The sequence below is a fragment of the Malaya genurostris genome, chromosome 3 (assembly GCF_030247185.1).
Source record: "Malaya genurostris strain Urasoe2022 chromosome 3, Malgen_1.1, whole genome shotgun sequence".
Classification (NCBI taxonomy): domain Eukaryota; kingdom Metazoa; phylum Arthropoda; class Insecta; order Diptera; family Culicidae; genus Malaya; species Malaya genurostris.
In genome coordinates this window covers 190,567,354-190,592,290 of record NC_080572.1, presented here as the reverse complement: position 1 = coordinate 190,592,290, position 24,937 = coordinate 190,567,354, and the positions used below count along the sequence as shown (strand labels likewise).

At 37.3% G+C, this 24,937-nt stretch overlaps 1 protein-coding gene across 1 annotated transcript in view; it reads right to left on the bottom strand.

The window, feature by feature from the left end:
- The window catches only part of LOC131435220 (organic cation transporter protein), a 76,592-nt gene extending 54,236 nt beyond the window's left edge, over positions 1 to 22,356 (bottom strand). The window contains exon 1 of the mRNA XM_058602883.1: positions 21,274 to 22,356. Coding sequence (XP_058458866.1) covers positions 21,274 to 21,719 — 446 coding nt within the window. The 5' untranslated portion in view covers positions 21,720 to 22,356. The remainder of the gene's footprint in view (positions 1 to 21,273) is intronic.
- Between the last annotated feature and the right edge of the window lie 2,581 nt (positions 22,357 to 24,937).

Genomic DNA, 24,937 nt, shown 5'->3' with positions numbered 1-24,937 from the left:
GAATGGTATTCGTTTCGTCGTTTCGTAGCCAAATGTTCAAGGATAACAATGACATTGTGTGACGGTGCGTTATCGTGATGCAATATCTACGAGTGGTTTGCCCACAAATCTGGTCTCACACATCTCTCTTATAGTTATAATTTGCGGTCTACGGCCATCACTTCTTCGATTTTGTTGATGTTTTCGTCGGTTTTCGATGTCGATGGCCTACCGTTTTTCTCATCATCATTCACAGACTCATGGCCACTTCTGAAACGATGGTGCCACTGATAAACAACTGTTTTCTTTAGAGTATCGTTTCCGAAACACTTTTCTAACATTTTCAATGCAAAATTTAATGCAAACTCTTTGTTGCAAATTCCATTTTGAAAATTGTACAAAATCGAGGATACGCACAATCGCAGATGTACTCAATACTGCGTAAATTTTACAAATGTCCAGGTGTCAAGATGAAAATTAGATAGAATATCAATGACAGATGTGGCAATTTTTTGATCTAGGTAGAATTTTTGTGTTATCTGAAGACCTCTCAGTTCAATCTAAGATGGTATAAATCAGTTGAAACATCTTCTAAAAAAGAGATCACAATTTTCTCGGAGATGACTGAACCGATTTCCACTAACTTAGAATCAAATGAAATTCTTATAATCTCATATAAAATTCCTGAATTTAATTCGGATCTGATTTCCGATTAAAGGATAATTTGCACAAAAAAGTGAAAATAGACCACAGCACATCATCCGAGTTTTCAAATAAATCAGGTATCCCACAAGGTAGTAACTTAGGACCCCTGTTATTCATATTATTCTTCAACGATGTGACGTTGCTTTTGGGAGATGGATGTAAATTAGTCTACGCAGATGATTTAAAACCGTATCTTACTGTTCGTAGTGTAGATGATTGCCAGCGACTACAATGTCTGCTTACATTGTTCACCGATTGGTGCAGGAAAAACTAACTCACCATAAGTGTAGCTAAGTGCCAAGTTATCACATTCCATCGGATTTCATCTCCAGTCATATTTGACTATAACATTGACGGTATAATTATCTCTAGAGTGGATCAAGTGTGTGATCTTGGTGTACAGTTGGATGCTAAACTGACGTTCGATGTTCATCGTTCACAAATCGAAAGCAACACGTCAATTGGGTTTCATCGCTAAGATTGCAAAGGACTTTAAAGACCCGCATTGCCTTAAGGCTTTGTATTGCTCACTCGTCCGCCCAATTCTCGAAAACGCGTCGGTACTCTGCACTCCGTATCAAGTATCGTGAAGCCTTAGAATTGAACGAGTGCAGAAACGATTTGTTCGTATGCCATTACGAAATTTACCGTGGAGAGATTCAGTAAATTTGCCACAATATTCAGACAGATGCCAATTGTTGGGAATCGACTCGTTACAGCGACGTAGAAAAACTCAACAGGCGTTGATAATTGTTAAGTTGATCAACGGAGAGATTGATGCTCCTGAACTGCTATATGACCTTAATTTTCGAATACCGAATAGACCCGCATACGCATGGCTGCCAGATGGCTGACTAAACGCTGCCAGCTGGAAAATATGGCTGGCAGACATTCTGGTGACCGACTGCCTCACCGCTGCCAGATATTTATTACAACTCAAACGATACAACCGTATCCACCAGGATTTTTCCACATTGAAATCTTTGACATTTTCAGCGAAGGTGGAAAGATGAAAACGCTCGGCTAACTTAGATACAGGCGACTTTGTTTTGTCAAATTGGATTTGACAACCGTCACTGAATCAATTTTGGTAGCCGTCTGGTGGCCATGGCTGCCCAGGTAGCCCAAACGCTATGCGGGGATCACTGGGTAACACAAACCTGCTTCAGAACAGATTCCATAGGACTGTATTCGGATACAGCGAGCCAATTACTGCATGCATAAGAACATTCACTGCAGTAGAAGAGTTGTTTGAGTTTGGAGAGCCTTCCCGCCGATTCGTTGAAAAAATCAAGCGATCTGCAATAATCTGACTATGGATAATTTAATTTGTTATAAGTGATTTGTACTAGCTTTTAAGTAGTTGTGTAGTTATCATGTAATTATTGTGATTGTTTTTAAAAGATAGTGGTTTTTATGCCTATCTGAGAATGACATACATTTTTCAACTACGATTGGCTTCTTCCCACCCTGTTAGTCCATTTAGTCATCAGTCCGATGGACTTAGTTTAATAAATAAATAAATAAAAATAAAAATTAAAAACTGATTTATGAGATATTCCCATTTTGAAAATTTTCAAGGAATTTTTGCTTAGGCCCTTCTCAAAAGTAAGGACAGAGATCAAGTAGCAAACTAATAATGCAAACTGTTCTTTCTAGTCATGCATTAAATTCTGAAACAGGGAAAAGCCACTGAAGATAAGTTATTATCGATCTATCACTGTCTCCAGTAGACATAAAACCTTTTCATATTTTGTACCAACAGATTACATAGCATTCAATTCGTGATTGGAGAAGATCAGCAATGCAAACTGCCTTGAACACATTTCTGCGAGCAGACAGTGGATCGAGATCTATGAGCTTGCAACGATCTTGGTAACTCGGAAGATTTAGGGGGTCTCTCCATGGTAATTGATGAAGCGCAAAACGAATAAATTTATGTTTTATAGGCATGAAAAATGTTTATGCTGAATTTGAAACAAATAAAAGAAACACAAGAAGACAATTTAAAATAGTTGCTATTTCTGGTAGCACCGCTCATATTAAACAAACGATGAAGACGATCGTAATTCGTTTGCAAGTTTTATTTCAAAATTTGCCTGTTCGGTTAGTTTTACTTTGTGTTCTCTTACAATGCGTGCATGTAAACAAAACTCACCGGTTGATCCGATCCGTACGCACGCTTGAGTTGAACTTGAAAATTTCTTGACTAGACTGTTGCAATCAGCTCGCATTGATCGTCAAATCCGAGGTGTATCGGTGGTACGTACGAATGCGATTGCACCAAGCAAAAACAACATACGGTTGCTATTAACGTCGATGGCTGCTGGCTATGCTTCATTAAGTATCAATATGTGTGTAATTAGCTTGTACCTTTGATACAATCACATTTCTCGTATTATCCGATTTACACACTTTAGTATCGTCACTGACTAACTGGTTTACGTAGAAGCATCATTTTGTCTGTTTTCTTTTTATAGTAACCTGTTAAATTCTTACCTGAGTAAATGACGTCAAACCTTTTAAAAAGTCCTACTCTAAATTTGGACCCATCGCGCCCAAGAAACTCGTATACTCTATGCCATCGTGCAGGTCAAAACTCTTCCATTCGCCAGACTTGAATATTTTACGACATTCACGGGCTAATATACTAATTCTATTTTGTGGGTTGTATCCCGGAAATATTTCTTGAAGTCATGCCCGAATATATTGAGAAAGCAATTCAGGTTTGTACCTTACTGACGTGAATCGTGCTAGCAGGATCTAAAGAGCACCGCCAAACTTTTTGACGAGCCCGCGACTCGCTACGGATTGAGCAGAAATCAAGTTGTCAAGGTCGTAGACACTTATATTTTGAGCGATCCACTCGCAGCGTGTCCCAAAAATCGATTTCAATTCACTCTCAGGTAGGTTTATTGTGCGGTACGATTATTGACTAATATGGCCTCTTGTCCGGATGTTAATAGATATGATTTCAAATGCAACTGATGCCATCGGTAGCAAAGCCTTTTTTTCCCGCTCGAGATTTTTGGCGCTGAATTGGTTTCTGCTTACGAGTGCATAGAACAAGTAGTTCTAGCTGCGCATTATGTCTTAACCCAGACGAGTCATTGTCAGACAATTACTCGCTTCGTTATGGTTATTTAAACCACGTATTTATGTATGTATTTGATTGGAAATAGAGAAGTTTCTAGTTTTGATTTGTGTTCAAATGATTTGTCTACGTTTGTCTTTATCGATAGCCTGACTGCTCTCAAAATTTCTCGACTTACAATTGATATTACGAAAAATAATCTTTGCTTATTTTTATTTTCAATATAGGGTTGTTCACCCCTCAGAACACAAACGCTTTCTGACATACCTATGCCGATTGAGAAGCTAATGGCTATTTATTTTTACTATAATCGCATTCACCCCTATTCTGTATTTCGATCGAATCGGATTACTTTGATTGAATGTAAAAATTTGCATTCTGCAATTCGATCAAGTGATACTTTTGTATGGGAAAATCGAACTCGTTCGAGATACAGAATCCAAAATTTTGCATTCGATCGAAATAATCCGAGTCGATTCAGAATCGGGGTGATTAATTCGAGTTGTCGGTTCAATATATAGGGTAGAGATGGGCAAAACAGTTCAGTTCAAAGAACCGTTTAGTGGTGCAGAGTTCTATTAAAAGAACTAGTTCTCGAGAGCCGTTCGTTTGTTCTTTTCATAGTTAGTTTGCTTGTTGAAAGACTAACCGAGACACCGTTCTCTTCGGAGTCTGCCGTTCTCGAAAAAGATTGAGAGTGCAAAAAAAAGGTCCACGACTTTGAACTGAAGAACTACCGTTCTCAAAAAAGGAACTATTGATCATTCATTCTTTTCAAAAGAACTAGTTCTTTTGAACAGTTCGCGAACGAATTGCCATCTCTAATATAGGGTGCTAGTCTTACAAGACAGTTGTCATATGTTCGAGCCTCGACCTGGAAGGATTCCTAGTAGGATCGTAGTACTAACCAGCGAAACGTATTTTGTACGTTAACCCTTAATTGCATGATTTTTCAAAAACAATGAATTTTCAGAATTTTTTGAAATGTGTGTCCCATATTGGGGATACAATGCAATTAAGGGTTAACTCATCCTACACTTGAGCGGTTTCACCGTGAATCACGATCTATTTCTTAAATTTAATGTTTTCCATATTTTTTTGATTGAGCCCAAATGTTGCATACACCAAAAAGACAATTTTCATCATCAGTTCTCAATTTAACTTTAGCCTTAAAAAGGCCTAAGCAGAAATTCCGCAGTTCCTCGGGAGCGGTAGTACGACACAAAAATTTGATTAGCAACTTTTTAATTTGGATTAAATACTTTCAAAAATTGGATCGGAAATAATGTTTTTACTACAATTTCCCAAAAATAAAATTATTTTCAAAAGACTATGTCATATTTATTCCTCCATCTTGACCTATACAGCAAAAAAATATAAAATTTACAGATAACGCAAATCCACAGATGACACAATTAATAAGAACGTAATCCGTGAAACGATTGAATTTTACAAGAATGATATAAATATACATCAAATATACTCCGCCAGCAAACGTTTAAATTACATGTTTTGGCTCTCTAAAATATGTCAGAATGCATTAAATATAAGGTAGATTTACTGTAAAATTGAGTCATTTTTGACGCTCATATATGTCGGTTTCAGAAAACGTAATTTCTATTTTCTAGTTGTGTACAGTGTAGTAAACTTGTTCAATTATCAGCTACAACACATACAAAAAAAACCTGTTTTAATCCACCTAGTGGTGTAATGATAATTTTTCCACTTAGTTCGGTAATGAATAATTTTCTTCGATTCTCAAAAGAATAACCGAAATCGGTTTGTTGTGACCGTGACACACACACACACACACATACACACACACACACACACACACACACACACACACACACACACACACACACACACACACACACACACACACACACACACACACACACACACACACACACACACACACACATTTTGCGTACTCGACGAACTGAGTCGAATGGTATATGACACGGTTCAGAGGTCGGTTTTGATAGTGATTGCATAACCTTTCTATATGAGAAAGGCAATAACAAGAAATAAAGATTTACTTGACGCAATCAATTTTGAAATTTTATTTCGTTTTTTGTGATATCATTTTGAAAATTTCCAAATTTTTTTTTCCTGGACGAAAATATTCTTCGTACTCAAATGGAATTGTTCACTTGAAACATTTACTGCAAATTTAAATTATTATTATTATGAATATGTCTTTTTGAAACTCAATTAGAATTAGAATTAGAATTAGAGACCGCCCGTGTGTTGCTACTCCGTTATTGATCTGGACCAATTGAGATTGCAAAATGATTTTTTGAAGTAACATGTTTAGGAATAACACATTGTTTCACACTGTGCAAACTGTATTGAACCATGCATGCTGATCAATACCGACGCCGGCCACGTCCGAATGCCGATCTACTTGGGAGGGAAAGGATTGTTAGTTCGATGCATGTTGCTACTAAGAACCGAGGAATCCTCTGCATTCCCACATGCATCACAGGAGAGGATACTTTGTTAGTAAATGTTTTAATAATGTTATCATGTGTTTATTGCTCTGGGTAGCCGGCTACCAAGAATGTTTTTAAGTATTATCGTTTTATGTGTTACTTTGTGCTGGCAATATAATGCACGAAACAGTCAATCTCCGAAATTGACAAAACTCCGGACAGCCGGCTGTCGAGTATGCAGTCACTCGTTTATGCATCTACCTTTCGCGTTTTTTTTAGTCATGCAAAAAACACATGCGGATTGATAAAAAAAAGGTATCATCTCACTGCTAGGTGGATTAAGCACGTTTTTATAAATGAAACTACGTGATACAAAATAAACGAGCGAATAGGATTTAGACAAAAAAGTTGATTCATTGCATTGAAATATTCTAAACAGTTATTATAAAATCATTTTAAATCACCAAACAAAGGTCAATAGATTTCACGCGCGTCTTGATTCTTTATTATTTCCGCTTTATTATTTTAATTATTTATTGAAATTATTAATTGGTTATATTAGTTGATCTGGGCAGCCGGCTACCGAGAAAAATATTAATTTACTGTTTGAAATATTAATATCAAGTGTTTTTTACTATGTATTCAATATACCGATATATGTTATCTCTGTTATTAACTTTGTAATATAAACGGATTTGTGCAATGGTTTATTTTTATCATTCATTTTATAATCCTGAAAGACAATCAATAACATGGAAGAAGAAATCATTCCTAATGAAACTTTTCTCCGAAGCTAGACGGAAATTGATAGATTGAATAAAGAGATGATTTAGTAAAATAGAGTAATCAGAAGTAAAACATTGAAAATATCTGATAACTGAAAGGAAAAAGAAACTTCTGCAATTGTCGCCTTTTACGACATGGAAGCAGGAACCCAGTGGATCTATTCTTGGTTCATTTTTTTCCGCCGGATTCCACACGGCATCTAGGCTGGTACAGTCCGGAGAGAGCTAATAGGTACTATCAATCTCCTAGTGGACCCCAGCCCCTAATATGTCTTTTTGAAACTCAATGTCTTTTAACTGTTTTAATTGTTGTCATGAATACGAGTCCGCAAAATGGCAAAGAGAAGAGATAAAAGCAGAATGTATGGGACGGAGACACCAAAGCTAGCAGATCAATTACTTCAGTACCTGGAAAATTGTGTATTGTTTGGATGGACAAGTGTTAATTTTGCTTACGTTGTGTACATCTTGATGTGAATGCTGTCCACTAGGGTGGGACAAAATATTGATTTCAGCTCCACTAAACTTTTCGTGTTCCTTTTGGGTCCCATAAGCACCATGCAAAATTTTAGCTCGATAGGAGAAACTATATTTTCGCGCCCGCGGTTCAAAGTTTGTATGGGATTTAGTATGGGAAAACTAACTTTTAACAAAAAAATAATCTGGAGGTCACCCTATATACTCAAAAAATCAGCGGGCATGTACTTTTTGTAGGAAATTTAATGAGGAAGAAAACCTTCGAAGACTGTAACATAATCCGACATCTGTAAAAAATGTTATTAAAGAAAAACCGACACAAGGTTCGAACGATGGCTCATTCCTTAATGTATCTAGCACCACTGCTGCTAATGGTGGTAATATAATTTTACTTTCTTTTATTATGCTACAACAATTGATCTGAGTTGTTTGATGTCTTTACAATAGTTGCTCGGTGTAGTTCGAAGATTTTTTTAATCTTAAAAACCATGTTCCAAATCTCACTGTAAAGATACACAAAAAACTAACTTTTTTATTTGAAGAAATACAATTTTGAAGTCTTCCACAATATTGTTGATAAACTCAAATACTATAACTTTGTCGAAGACATAAACCATCTGCCTCATATGGTTTAGAAGATATGGATGATTTCATTTAATACTATGAAAAAAACATTGATTCCAAGATTTTCTTTTTCTTATTTTTCTATCGTCCATATCTTCTAAACCATATGAGGCAGATGGTTTATGTCTTCGACAAAGTTATAGTATTTGAGTTTATCAACAATATTGTGGAAGACTTCAAAATTGTATTTCTTCAAATAAAAAAGTTAGTTTTTTGTGTATCTTTACAGTGAGTTTTGGAACATGGTTTTTAAGATTAAAAAAATCTTCGAACTACACCGAGCAACTATTGTAAAGACATCAAACAACTCAGATCAATTTTTGTAGCATAATAAAAGAAAGTAAAATTATATTACCACCATTAGCAGCAGTGGTGCTAGATACATTAAGGAATGAGCCATCGTTCGGACCTTGTGTCGGTTTTTCTTTAATACCATTTTTTACAGATGTCGGATTATGTTACAGTCTTCGAAGGTTTTCTTCCTCATTAAATTTCCTACAAAAAGTACATGCCCGCTGATTTTTTGAGTATATAGGGTGACCTCCAGATTATTTTTTTGTTAAAAGTTAGTTTTCCCATACTAAATCCCATACAAACTTTGAACCGCGGGCGCGAAAATATAGTTTCTCCTAACGAGCTAAAATTTTGCATGGTGCTTATGGGATTCAAAAGGAACACGAAAAGTTTGGTGGAGCGAGAAAATAATTTTTCCCATACAACCTTGTCCCACCCTACTGTCCACCCTCATTAACGCTCCGATGGAAGTAAGATATAATCCTTAGGCTCAAATAAACAGAACAAACAGGTAAATAATTTAAGCCATATATTGATCCGATTATATGACAACATGGTCAACAACCACCCCATTAGGCTTGTTCTTGGTTTACACGAATTTATGCCATATTGATACGGATTAAAGAATGATTTTCAAGGATATAGACCTATAAGTAATATGCATATTTCGAAAAATGATAATTAGGGTCAATGCAAGTTCGAAAATATCCTATTTGCAAACATCAAGTGAGCGACTGAATACGAAAATCAGGTACGTATAAGATGATTTTGAAAACCCGATTAAGTTAATAGGAATCTGTATTTTTTTTCTAATTTGCAACACAGATGATCGGGTTTCAGATATTTGTACCTGAAACCAAACCCTAACCCGTACCCGACGTGTATTGGTCGAGCTCGGGTACAGAAAAAAAATGTTTGTTTTTTCATTTTCAACGGGTACGAGTCGGGTACGGGTTCAAAAATTTGGTCGGGTTTCGAGTTTTTTCGGGTTTTGGTACATTTTTCGGGTTCGGGTTTGGACGAAAAATTAATATCGGGTTTGGGTAGGGTACAGGTTAGAGCATTTTATTTTCGATCGAGTTGAGTTCGGGTTTGAAAAAATGCCTACCCGACCATTTCTAACTTGCAGATATTGTTAGATGATTATAACATTATATTTGCGGTTTTCGGATCCAATTTCTATGAATACAGATTTCTAGGATGTTATTAGTTATTGTTGAGCTTTATCCGGATCCAACTTTCAGTTTCCTATCTACAAGATAGTGACTGTGAAAAATGAAAACAAATCTTTGAGCCTAGAACTTTTCTAATTAGTAAATAAAACTTAGATTAAAATGAATGGTCTAGAGGATTCTCAAGCAATGAATGTTAAAAATTTCAAACCATCGTATAAGTGACAACGCCAACAAGAAATCTCGATTGAAAACTTTGTAGTTTGTAGAGTTTCATAGTTGCTTGTCATACAAACACACTGCCCACGCAACAACTGTGTCTTGTTAAAATTTGCATGTTTCGCTATTGATACAGAATGGATATTTTTTGATAGATAAGTAACTTCGGGCGTTTTATCTTTTTTATAAAAATAAAATATAGGTATAAAATTCGTTCACACTTCAGAAAAACCTTCCAAGGGCCGAATGTCATATATCAATCGATTCAGCTCGATGAACTGAGAAATGTCCGTTCGTGTGCCTGATTGAGTTTGAGATCTCAGATATGACTGGACCTATTTAGATCAAACTAGTCGCAACTGAAATGTCTTCTCGTCAGCCTGAACGCTATTGAATGATTTTGAGATTACATATTTACTTTTCGTATAGTTATACGAAGTCTTATGTCAAAATAATCAATTTTTGACAATATCTGTTACAACTTCAAACAAAATATGTTTTGAGATCTAAATTTCAAACGGTAATAGCTATTCACCAAGCCATAAATTGTTAAATACGTCCATTTTTAACGGAAATATCGAAAATAGCGATTTTTCCCTATTTAATTGTTTCTAAGTACCTAAAAAACTGTGTACAGCACCCCTTTTTAATGACAACTCGTTTCGATTTTAGCACAGTTTTTTTGGAAATATAATCGTTCATGGCATCTGCATTATAAAGACGTTTTTTTCTATTTAGTAACTATTTATTGGAAAAGTGACTTTTCAGCCCTATTATATACATGATTTAGTTATTACCATGAAGACATCATTTGCTTCCGCAATTCTGTGATACTAACTAACACAGAGCGCGAATCGATTCAATTGAAGATTGCATCGATTTCTGTCGGAATTTGCTTATAAGATTATGTGATTACATCTAATGGTTCTATATTTGTGAGTCTGTGTAACTCATTTGTACTAATCCAGGGAGGACGCTTCAAAATCATTTTCAAAATTTTATTCTGAATCCTTTGAAGCGTTTTCTTCCTGGTAGAACAACAACTTGACCATATTGGTACTGCATAAAGCATGGCTGGTCTGATAATTTGTTTATAAATTATTAATTTGTTTTTTAGACAGAGCTTAGAATTTCTGTTTATGAGAGGTTATAAACATTTATTCTATTTATTACAATTTGCCTGGATTCCTTCAATGTGATCCTTGAAAGTGAGTGTTTTGTTATACGTTAAACCTAAGTATTTTGCTTGATCAGACCATGTCAATTCCAAGCCATTCAATTTGATAACGTGATTATTGTTTAGTTTAAGAAAAGAAACTCTTGGCTAATGAGGAAAGATAATTAATTGCGTTTTTGCTGCATTTGGTTTAATTTTCCAGTTTGACAGATAATCACTGAAAATATTTAAACTTCTTTGTAGGCGACTGCAGATCACTCTTAGATTTCTACCTGTGGCTAACAGACTTGTGTCGTCACAGAATAACGATTTCTGACAACCAATGGGTAGATTTGGAAGATCAGAGGTGAAAATATTATACAAGATTGGAGCTACGCTCGACCCTTGCGGAACACCGGCTCGTACGGGTAGCAATTCAGATTTACAATTCTGATAAATAACCTGAAGAGTACGATCAATTAAATAATTTTGAATCATTTTGATCAAACAAATAGGAAACCGGAAATCAGACATTTTTGCTATTAAACCTTTGTGCCAAACACTGTCGAATGCTTTTTCTATGTCTAGAAGAGCAACTCCAGTGGATAACCCAGAAGATTTATTTGCTTTTATCATGATCGTTACTCTGACAAGTTGATGAGTAGTTGAATGTTCATGACGAAATCCAAACTGCTCTGGTAAAAAAATTGAATTCCCAATCATATGAGTCATCATTCTCGACAAGATAATTTTTTCAAAAAGTTTACTGATAGAAGCAAGTAAACTAATTGGTCGATAACTTGATGTTTCTACTGGATTTTTATCAGGTTTGAGGATAGGAATTACTTTAGCTCCATCTTTTTGGGAGAAAGACGGCAGTGTTTTTCAATTCATAATAATATTGATTTAAACTTCTTATTAATCAAATAACCTTATTTCAATTTTACCGCTATTCGGTTTGGAACGCACTACGGTTTCTCAAAGATGGCTGAACTGATTTTTCGAAATTACCGAATTTCATCAGGATATGACTTGCAGGCTGATAAGTATAAAATTTCCATTTTCAGGAGCATGTTTTCATACATGACACGGTAAAAACAAGCCAAATAGATTCAAATAGACGAATATATTTTCAATTAAGCATGTGTGGTTAGTTTATGACCAAATAGGTTGACTTTGGGTATACCGGATCGCTCGATCCTGGTTCCGAAAGTACCGGGAGTGTGTTCAGGTGCTCCAAACAGGAAATCACTTCAATTTTTTAGCCAGACCGATCCTCGCAAACTCAGATTTAAATGACTAAAGTAACACATGGATCAATAAGTCCCGAGACTAAAGCAGAGATGGCGCTCGTAGTAAACCAGTAACCACGTCTTTCTAGAGTACTAACCTTTGTTTGAAACGGGTCAAAATTTTAAGTCGATCCGACCAGAAACAGCTGAGTTATCGAGGTTGGAGTAAAGTCGTTTTGTAGTTTGTTTAAAAAATGGAAAAAACCGAGTTTCGTGTTTTTTTTTTCATAAATACGTTTATTTCATAGGCAATATACATAAGTTTTTCTTCGCCGTGGCATCTACAATACATAGTACTTTAAACCTAATACATTTCGAATATCCTATTAGTATGTTGGTATTCATTAGTTAATCTAAACACTGTTTTTATCAAGCGAGTTGCTATTATAAATTACATTAAATGAAATACATTTATTTTGTACATGATCTTATAACTATTTCAGGTTTGTTTGTATCAGTTCATCACTTTTATTTAATATAAGATAGCTGGCTATTGGTTGAACTCATGGAAGAGAAAACAATCTAACATAAAATAAAATTTAAATTGGAACTCCAATGGACTTAATGAAATAATAAAGAAGTTTCATGTAAGGAACGTCACGACAAGCAAGAATGTCGCGAACTGGGACATTGGATAGTCTACCTTGGGTACGCAAGGAATTTATTAGTTGAGATCTGACATCACGATACTCCACGCATGTCCAAACAACATGGTCAATATCGCGGTAACCTTCGCCACAAGCACAATGATTAGTCTCGGAAAGTCCAATTCGAAGGAGATGTGCATCTAACGTGTAGTGATTGGACATGAGTCTGGACATCACACGAATGAAATCTCTACTCACATCCAATCCCCTGAACCATGCCTTTGTCGATATTTTAGGAATAATTGAGTGCATCCACCGACCCAGATCATCTTTATCCCAAGAAGCTTGCCAGCTGGCAAGTGTTCTTTGGCGAGACGCGCTATAGAATTCATTGAAAGCAATTGGTCTCTCATAAATTTCACCCTCAATAGCACCACGTTTGGCTAAAATATCGGCTCTTTCATTGCCTGGAATGGAGCAATGAGCCGGGACCCAAACTATTGTGATTTGATAATTATTATTCAATATGACGTTCAGGCACTGTTTTATTTTGCCCAAGAAAAAAGGTTCATTTTTGCCAGCAGCCTTTGAGCGAATGGCTTCAATTGCACTCAGACTATCTGTGAAAAGAAAATAATGGTTTGGAGATAATGTGACGATTACACTCAAACTATAATGAACTGCTGCTAACTCTGCTATATAAACAGATGCAGGTTCTTGAAGCCTAAAGGAGACCGAAACATTATTGTTGAACATACCAAACCCTGTCGCTTCTTCAATTCGCGATCCGTCCGTGTAAAACATTTTCTCAGAGTCGATATGCCTGAACTTACTTGTAAATATTTTTGGGATTTCCAACGAGCGTAGGTGTTCCGGAATTCCACGCACTTCGCGCTGCATGGATGTGTCGAAAAATAAAGTTGAGTCAGGGACATTTAGGATGCTGACACGGATAGGAATATATCTTGAAGGGTTGATTTCCTGTGACATATGGTTAAAATATACAGTCATGAAACTTGTTTGAGATTGAAGCTCAACTAGCCTTTCGAAGTTATTAATAACTAGGGGATTCAGTACCTCGCATCTTATTAGCAGTCGCGACGAAAGCTCCCAAAAACGATCCTTCAATGGAAGAACTCCCGCCAGAACTTCAAGACTCATTGTATGTGTCGAATGCATGCACCCTAAAGCAATTCGCAAACAACGATATTGAATTCGCTCTAATTTGATAATATGAGAGTTTGCAGCGGAACGAAAGCAAACGCATCCATATTCCATCACTGAAAGTATCGTTGTCTGATACAATTTTATTAGATCTTCCGGATGAGCACCCCACCAAGATCCGGTTATTGTTCGAAGAAAATTTACTCTTTGTTGGCATTTTGTTATCAGAAACCTAATGTGTCCTCCCCACGTGCATTTGGAATCAAACCACACCCCGAAGTATTTGAAAGTCAAAACCTGTTGGATCATTCTTCCCATCATATGAAGCTGAAGCTGCGCGGGATCATGCTTTCTTGAAAAGACGACCAGCTCTGTTTTCTCCGCAGAGAATTCGATACCCAGATGGACAGCCCAAACGGACAAGTTATCTAAGGGATCTTGCAATGGTTTATGCAGATCAATAGCTTTGGGTCCAGTAACTGAAACCACGCCATCATCTGCCAATTGTCTTAGTGTACATGGGGATACTAGACAGCTGTCAATGTCATTCACGTAAAAATTATAGAGGAGCGGACTGAGGCAAGAGCCTTGCGGTAGACCCATGTAGCTAATTCTGAATGTTACCAAATCGCAATGTGAAAAATGCATGCGTTTCTCTGACAAAAGGTTGTGCAAATAATTATTTATAACCGCTGGGAGTCCATGTTGGTGAAGCTTGTCTGAAAGAACATCAATGGAAACTGAATCAAATGCTCCTTTAATGTCTAAAAATACAGATGCCATTTGTTGCTTTTGAGCGAAGGCAATTTGGATGTCAGACGAAAGTAATGCAAGGCAATCATTCGTCCCTTTATTTCTACGGAAGCCAAACTGAGTATCTGACAACAAACCATGTTGGTGAAGCTTGTCTGAAAGAACATCAATGGAAACTGAATCAAATGCTCCTTTAATGTCTAAAAATACAGATGCCATTTGTTGCTTTTGAGCGAAGGCAATTTGGATGTCAGACGAAAGTAATGCAAGGCAATCATTCGTCCCTTTATTTCTACGGAAGCCAAACTGAGTATCTGACAACAAACCGTTCGTCTCGACCCAAGTGTCGAGACGTCGTAGAATAATTTTTTCGAACAATTTTCTGATGCAGGACAACATCGCGATGGGTCTATATGAGTTGTGATTGGAAGCTGATTTCCCCGGCTTTTGAATGGCGATAACTTTCACTTGCCTCCAGTTAGGTGGAACAATATTTTGCTCAAGAAGCTTGTTGAACAATTCCAACAAACGTCTTTTTGCGAGGTCGGGCAGATTCTTCACCAAGTTGAATTTAATTCTGTCCAACCCAGGAGCGTTATTGTTACAAGACATGAGTGCTATGGAAAATTCCATCATTGAAAAGGGGCTATCAATGGAACCATTATTTGAAAAAGATTCCCTAATAATGCTACGCGTAGGAACAGAATCTGGACAAACTTTCCTCGCAAAATCAAATATCCATCGGTTCGAGTATTCCTCACTCTCATTTCCTACGTTACGATTCCTCATTCGTCTGGCCGTATTCCAAAGAGTGCTCATTGAGGTTTCTCTTGACAAACCTTCGACAAAATGTCTCCAATAGCTACATTTCTTGGCCCGAAGTATGCTCTTGTACTTGGTTTCTAAAGTCAAGAATTTTTCAAAATTCTGAGGAGTTGCTCCTCCTCGTTTTAAAAACGTCTTGAAGGCATTTTGTTTCGCGTGCTTAGCATCTGAGCACTCTTTGTCCCACCAAGGGTTTGGAGGCCTTCTTTTAGACGATGGACCAAGAAATCGTTTGGATTGGGCTTGTTCTGCGGCCTCCAGAATCGAACAAACGAGGAAGTCATATTCTTCAAGTGGGGGGAGCTCTTCCATTGAAGTTAAGGCACTTGAAATATTACTTTGGTATTTAATCCAGTCAATATTTTTTGTCAAATCATATGGAATATTAACTGAATTAGCAATGCCTTTGTTACTGCTAATTGAGATGATGATTGGTAAATGATCGCTACCGTGTAAATCAAGAAATACTTTCCAGGTGCAATCTAGTCGAATTGAAGTCGAGCAAAGAGATAAATCTAATGCACTTGGACGTGCAGGAGGTCTTGGGATCCGTGTCATGCTACCCATATTTAGTACCGTCATGCTAAAATTGTCGCAAATATTATATATTAAGGATGATCTGCTATCATTGTAAACGGAACCTCACATTATTCCGTGCGAATTGAAATCTCCTAAAATCAAACGTGGAGCAGGAAGGGCTTCGACAATTTCATTAAGCTGTCGTTGTCCAACTTGAGCTCTTGGAGGAATATATACTGAAGCAATGCAAATGTCCTTTCCTTTAATGTTTATTTGACAAGCAACAACTTCTATACTAGAAGTCGAAGGAATATTTAATCTATAAAAGGAATAACATTTCTTAATTCCTAAAAGCACTCCACCATACGGAGAGTCTCTATCGAGACGTATAATGTTAAAGTCATTAAAATTTAAGGCTATGTTTGATGTAAGCCATGTTTCGCACAAAGTAAATACATCACATTTTTGACTATGCAACAAAACTTTAAATGAATCAAGTTTTGGCATGATGCTTCGACAATTCCACTGCAGAACAGTGATTGAATCATTTGCGGCGGATGATAAATTATCCATCAAATGATACAAAACCTGAAAGAACTGGCCATTGAGCTGATAACTGTTTCAAAAAAGTTCTAGCTATTGGAAGGAATGCCGTTATGATAGTCTTTAGAGGTTCAGAAATATTGAATGCTGCGAAAATCCATTCTACAATTTCCGAAAACTTAAGTAATCCTGCTGGTGAATGTGAAACGGAGCCCACTGGATTATTGTCTTTTCTTGAGCTAGTTCCTGGATTGGTTTGTGAATTTGACAAACCAGGAGGCACAGTTTTTGGTTTTAAATTTGGCTTTTTAGCTTTAACACGGGGATCTTTTTTTGAAGATGTAATTTTAGGTGTCTTTTTAGGTATTTTGTGGTTTGTTAATCTCCTCTTAACAGACCCTCGAGGAGTGACAAACGAGGTATCTTCACTATTTCCGTCGGAGTCAGATTCCTCTGGCTCCATAAGATTTGAAAAACCGTTTTCGGTTTCCAAGGGGGAGACATGTATGACCGTTTTAAGCATTTCTGCATATGTGCGCTTAGACCGTGCTTTTAAAGAAAGCTTCATTTTGTCTTTACGCAACCTAAATGCAGCGCATACTGAAAGATCATCATGAGGTCTCTCCCCACAATAAACACATTTTTCAACATCTTTATCGCAAAGATTATCCTTATGAGGCCCTTGACATTTGATACATTTGGACTTATTACTACAGTAAGTAGCTGTATGCCCGAATTTTTTACAGTTCGTGCAATTCATAACATGCGGTACGAAAAGCCGAACAGGAAGACGAATTTTATCGATATAGACATGGCTAGGCAACGCAGATCCGGCAAATGTTACACGAAACGAATCTGAGGGACGATACGACTTTTTTCCATCGACAATAGATGCTGAGTACAATTGCTTGCACTCGAGTATCTTAACTCCCTCAAGCATGGAGTTTTTAAAACGACCAACTCCATTTTTAAGTAAATCATCGGCCGTCAGACTTGCTTCAGTCACAACACTGTCAATTTCCACCTCCTTCGATGGAATGTAAACTCGATATTCAACAGAAAATAATTTACAGGTTACAATTTCGTTCGCCTGTTTCAAGTCGTTGACAACAACTCGAATTTTATCTCAATTAACTTTACATATTTCTTTAACTTCAGAGAAATGTGATGTCAAATCCTTGGTAATTTGCATCAAATTTAAAATCTTTTCTTTTTTTCGAAGATAGACTATCCATGGCCCAGTGGTACCCTGTGGATAATGTTTAGCCCTCGGAGTATTTAAACTCTTACTAGTATCCGGAATCGGATTCGGATGATCTTCCATGAGATCATCCATTACATTAAATTTTTTTGTAAATTAATAATACCAAAATAAAAACTTATGTTTAGTAAAATTTCAGATATAAGAAATAAAAAATAAATTAAATTAAATCTACCTTGTAGCTGTCTCTGTTCCTTTATCGTGAAGAACGACGTGAAGCTCTTCCAACGGTTTCCAATTGGCAGTCTTCTGCTGTTTCCAATTGGCAGTCTTCTGTCGTTTACTGCTATCTCAGTTGCTCTGCCGTCGTTGTGAACACCACTGCACTTGCTGTGCTGTCTGTACCTGACCCCAGGTACAGTGCTTTTGCTCTTGGTGGCGATCAAATGCGATGCTTGCAGTGTAGCACCTCGCGATATATGCCGTCTCTTTTGATCCTACGCAGCGTACAAATTCTGGTACCTGGTAGATCAGCACTGGGTTGCTTTAGCACCTTTGTGCCTTTGCACCCCTTCGTCTTCGCACCTTTATGCGATGGCACCTCTGTGACTCGTCACTTCTATCCTCTCGCACCTCTGTGTTTCTACACCTCTGTGCGTATGAACGGGATGGCCTTCGTTGCTAGCTTTCCAGTCGGGAAACGCCCCGAATATTGCGTTTGCTATGGGCAGTTTAACTACCTGAAGCTTAGAATTGTCTCGGTAGCAGCCGTTAACTCACGAGCCAGTACAATCGAAACACAACCTCTTCGCTTGAATGGTTTTTACTGAATGAGAGTTTCGTGTTTTGATAAAACATTGTTTTCTAATGGGTGAAAACACCGTGCAAGCGAAACAATGGATTGAAAAATGTTATTCGGACTCTTGTCCATCAAAAGCAACGATTTGTCGGTGGTTCCCGAGTTTAAACGTGGTCGTACCGACACAAATGACGCGGAACGCTCGGGTAGACCTGTGGAAGTCGTTACACCGGAAAATAGGAGTGAAGTGACAAAAATTATAATGAAAGATCGTGAAGTGAAGCTCCGTGAGATTGCTGAGATGATACAGATATCATATGGAAGTGTATTTACTATCCTTCATGAAAAATTGAGCATGAAAAAGGTTTTTTCCAAGTGGGTGGGTTTTTCAGAGTTATCGTGCTACAAAATAAATTAAAACTTTTTGCATTATAAAAAGCGTCATTCGAACAACATTTTGTAATTTTTTCGTGGAAAAATATTGGGAAATAAGTCGGTGAGGAGGTATTTTTGAGAACTCTTCTCGAAAATCATGATTTGCGGTATCCACTGTATCTCAGCGCAGACTGATAAGAAGTCAACAAATCAAAGCAGCATAGATAGAGTAGATGTTTTTCTAGACCCCAACGTTTCTGTTTGATTTTTTTAAATTTTTTTATTTTTGGTGTTGTTTAAAGTGAAAACTGCGATTTTTCACGAAAAAATTCGTTATTTTGTAGCTGTAAAATCTCCCCAAAGTAACAAACAAGGAAAAGGAAAACGTTGGGGTCTGGTTTTTTATATGTAGAAAGTGTGTGCAAAATTTGAAAAAAATTGGTTCAGTAGTTTTTGAATGAAAATGGACACGGACTTTCAAAACCTGCTTTCAAGAAAAACGCGTTGAAAGTTTTTTCTCTATAAAATCAATGGAAAAAATTTATTACTCAAGGGAGGCCGTAGGGTCTAACATTTACACAAAATCATATTTTTTCTTTTGTATTCTTTTATAATGAAACATTTCAAGAATGTTTTGTCAAGTTTTTAAATCGATCGAAGCAGAAATCTTGGACCTGTGTGCCGAGCTCTTATCTCTTCGCAGTATGAGATAAGCAAAGATAAAGGCCCATAACTTGCCGAGTTTTTCTCCGATAGGCTTGGAAATTTCACAGAAGATTCTTGAAATGTTTTATTATGAGAAAATACAAAGAAAATAATTAATGATTTTTCAAAAGTGTTAGACCCTACCCCTCCCCTTAAGGAACTACTAAACCGTGCGGTGTGGTTTACAGATAATCATGGTTCCGTTATCTTGGCTCGTTAGTATGAGTTCACATTTGTAACGATAAATAATGAATTTCAAATTTCTTTACCATGCGACCGTTGGAGAAGAAAACATATCGATTATTGGGTATAGTTGTAGTAGTTGATTTGCAAATATATAAAGCACATGGGTAAGAATAAATAGTTTGTTTCATCGGGCTGCCTTGGAAAATATATTGCACAAGTCATAACAACAACATAAAGGAAATTAATCAAGCTGGATCGATAGGTATTTGCATACAAGTTTTAAATTCCCCCTTCGTAGACAGCCGTAAAGTGTTAAAAAGTCCAATATCCGTTCTTAGAGGACGTCGTTGTGTATGAATGGCTTTAAAGTCATATTGTCATAGTCTTACTTCTATCTTCTAAGTATGAAGACAGTTATCAGCGCTCACAAGCTATTTGAACATTCATATTCATGGTCTTCGAAGTTTAACTTTGTTCACTATTTTTGAAAACATTGTGTTTTGCTTATCTGAGTAGATTCGTGGATAAATCGAGTCAAATTAGCTTTTGTCATATTTTACAATGTTAGGGACGCGATTAACTACACTTCTAAATGTTTTATAAGTTATAGCTTTTTGAAAATTCAATAGAAGAACACTTTCACATATCTCTTGAACGCTTGAAAATATGTTTCATTGTTGGAGAAAAAGTTTTGTCACTAAATGCTTTCTGGCGAGAAAAAAATATTCCTCGCGAAAATCATCATGTGAACTAAAAAATCAAATATTGTCATTTCTAACAATTTTGGATGCATTTCTAACAATAACAGATCCATTAAATATCAATCGTATAGCCAGATAGCCATCGAAAACAAATAGGGAGAAAAAGCATTATACAGTTGTGACGTCATAACTTTAAATTAATAAATAAGCGTTTATTTTAATACAATGCTGCAACAAGTTTTAAACTATACCCGGACCGCGCACCGCTGACTGTAGAGCAAAAACGAACATAAACCTTGAGACTTATTTTTTCCTAGATGGCTCTATCGAATGCCTTCCGAACCGACGTTCGGTTTTTATTGTTTTTGTTCGTCACAAGTATTTAAGTACATAAGATCGAGAACTGATGCGATCGCGCACTGACCAGAATAATTCCGCGGCTCGAGATCCTACAAATGACATACATGTGCTGAGTCGACGTTAAAATTACAATCTCAAGCGTCTCTTTTATATCAACACATTTGCTGCGAACCTTTGGTTATAGTCGTTTCCTAAAAAGTGTGCCCAGCCAAGTGTTACGATTTTTTTTTCGACGTTACAATAACAAGCGCACGTGGAAGCGACTGGTTCTGTGCAATTCGAAAGGTTGTTGGTTTCGTGATATAAACAATCGTACTCACCGATCTTCCACAGACAAATGTTCTAATTCCGGGACCCTGCACCAGTGTTCTTCCGGAACGAGAGTGATGAAAATTTGCGAGAAGTAAACGAATGCCACGAAAAACGCAAACGGGATCATCAGTAAAAACAGGATCTTCTGGTAGCGGCCAAATTCTCCAATATGTGGTAAAAGGTCATCGAAATCGACAATGGGTTTCTCTCGTATAACATTCAGCGCGACGGAACCAGCCTTTTTACCATTTTTTTGTTTCAAATCAGGCTCCTTTGTTTTATCATTCTTATCCGCCATGACAGGACAGTCCGAAACGAAGCCATTGTTGATGAAGCCGTTCAATTTCAGGTTATTGCTAAGATTGCCCAGACTGCTCGCATTATTCAATGATCCCGGCATGTCGTCGTCCCCGGCGTGCACTACCGAAATATTTTCTTGTGGTTTTGGAGCCATGTTAGATTTGTGTTACTCAGTTCGAAACAAATTCCACGAACAATAGAATTTTTGATTCCAGATATTAGAACAATCACCGTTACACAACCACGTGATTTTTTCTATCACACTTGATACCACGAATAAACTGATTTGTATCAATTTCGAAATTGTTGATTTTAGCACATCTTTGCCACAATAAATTCACCGTACGAAACTTTTTTGCAAGTATTCTAGAAGGCAACTTTTCGTTCTACCACAGGAGGACGCCAGCGCCGTTTCCCTGCTCTTCTCAAAAAAGAACTCAACGGTCCTAAACTGCTGATCGCACTAGATTGAAGTCCTCCAGAGTTGTTCGCATCAATATATAAATTCTAGCATGGCGGCACAAGATCGCGCGCCCGATCAGTTTCAGGAGAGCAATTGTGCGGCGACAGAGATTTTCTCCCGTTGCAGCATCCGATCAGCAAACGAGAATATACAAGTGACCCATTATCCAGGACAACACTAGCACTCATAGAAACTCTCTCGATCAAAGCCGAATTCACGGGCGAAGAGAGAAGCAGAATCCGAACTTCTTGTAAAGGACACGGGTTTTCCCGCTTTGCAACTAAATGAACTCATTCACTGTCCAGTAGTGCGTCTCGTTTCCAGCAGTGCTATTAACCTCTGCACTCGTCTCTAAACCGATCGATACTAGTTACTCCTTCGCAGCGTTTTTACCAGTTCTGCTGGAAAATGCAACTATTCGCTACCAACTCGAACCGATCGCACATTGATGGTAACCGAGGGAGGACTCTCATGCTCATTTTCTCTCTTTGCTTTGGCTAGGTGCAATTTTGCGTTGCTGCACATTGCCGTTCTAGTTTGCAGGGATGTTTCGGTTTTCTTGAAAGCTTCTACGTATGTACAGCTAGGTACTGGGGGTAGACAAGTTTAATCCAGCAATTTTTGCCTGATACCAGTAAACTCGATGTGCTGAGAGAAACACGTTTCAACCGGTCCAATGTGGATAGCATTTGGTAATAGAACTTCAAAATGAACCGGCAATATTGCTCCAACAACCATTCACAAGCAGGTAGTGTTTGACCTAGAAGAATTGACCGTGATTATCGATAGGACCTGCAGACTCATGTGGCCCTCGTGCCGAATGGAACATGAAGGTGTTTTACGATAGGTTCAAAAGGAAAAAGGGAACCGGAATTCCCCCAAAGCGAGTAAACGGATTATCGAGCGTGCTATTCTATTGTCCCTATATCAGGTGATCGTGTATTGAAAGGCAGCTCATAGGAAATGAGAAACAAAATTCTTTGCTCGAACTATTTTTGAAAGTGCTTAAGTGGGTCACTCTATGAAACGCTACAAAAAATAAGCAATTTGCTTTGTTTTACAAAAAAAAAAACAGAATCAGAAAAACGACAGGAAAACTCCGTTCTGTAGCTGTACCTACAAATGATGTACAATGAGGTTTTTAGTGGTTCATGTTAACTTCTGAAATTCGAACAAAAAAATTTTTTTTTAAGATACAACAATTAAGGCAAATACAACAGTATGAATAAGAATTTGGCTAAACGTTCTTTTTTACTGGTGATATGCATCGCACAAAGGAAAAAATAGAAAAAAATCCATACAATTTGAACTGATATTCAAGGAAATCATACCATCATGAAACACTATTGTCAGACCAAGAGTTGTATGACCTGTCTTGAAGTGGCATTTTGGGCGTTGGAATTCCATGTCAACTTGTGAAGTCAACATTTTCAAACTAGACAAGTATATGAAATTACAATTTAATTGCTGTTTAATCCCCCCGGGCCCGAACTTTTTCAGGGGGAGAATTCGAAGATTTAGAAGTGTTTCTTATTCTACAAATTTTGTTACCGGATCCGTCATACCAATACATGCACACTCAGCACGCTCGATCTAAGCTCAAGAGAAAGATAAAAATACAAAAATAGTAGTTTTTGACGCTATATACGTTACGAAGTTTTTTGAGGTCTATCTGAGTCAACGCCTGAGTAGAGGTACTATGGATTTTTTTTGTCCCGATTATAGAGGTTTTTACCTTAATGCCATTCGCCTCTTCGGTCTAGAAAAACTTTCTGATCCTATGTGCGGGGTTGGGAATTGAACCCAGGCGGGTTGCGTGAAAGTATCGACTTACCCATCACGCTATACCCGTTCCCAATATGAAAAAAAATTCCTTTTGACGAAGCGTTTCACTCGAAATTACCGTGAGATGGGAAGCGTTACGTTAAGTTAAAGAAGCTAAATTGAGTGGGTTACAAATCATATGAGTTATTTTGTGGAAATTATGAATTCAAAAACTAAACCGATTCTCGAAAAACTAAAAACATACGCAATTAAATTTAACACAACTAAGTATTCTTATGTCCCGGGTTGGCGGTTCAATGCTTAGGGCACTGGACTTACAAACCAGTTATCGTATGTTCGAGCCCCGACCTGGATTGGATGGATTCGTGTCAGTAGAATCGTAGCACCAGCCAGGTTAAACTCCACTACAGGAATGTAATACCAAGGCTTTTCAGATATTCTTAGAATCTTGCAATTTTGCTTTGCCGAGCCGTTATTGGTTTTTTAAATTTATAAACGGTTACTGTTCCGTTTCACGGGATTGGTTTTAAAACTGAAAAGTAGTGTTTGTAGCAGAATTTCTTTCGCGCTGCTGTTTCGTATTGAGATGGTGTGAGAAATGCACGGTGGGCACGGTGGCATTTTATCGTGAGCAAAGTGATCAAATAATGACACGAATTTATGCAGCATTGGGCGAAGATGACAACGTAAGTCAATTAGAATGGAATATGTTGACAGTAATTCCAGTCCAGTAATCTATTTTAACAGTATTTCATTCGATAACGAAATCCGATCACGCTCTATCATGCGTGTCAATTGAATACTTTTACCAGACCCTGTCAGCTTGGAGCGAAATCAATCTTCAGTTCAGCAACGCCATCGCACGGCATCACATTCAACATATCATGTCAATTGTATGAGTGCGCAGCCCTGCTATTTTGGTGCGCACGAATTTGACATTTCTCTCCCCTGCTTCTATGTATGAGATTCGATGTGGACTCGCCTGGTGGCGACATGCTCGCAAAAAATGTTGCCAATGATTTGTTCGGAAAATGTGAGAGCTGGATATCTTGTTAATATGTTGTCTTTGCTTTTACATAATTTTATCTTATTGCCGTGAAGGGTCTGGTGAACTACTGTCAAAG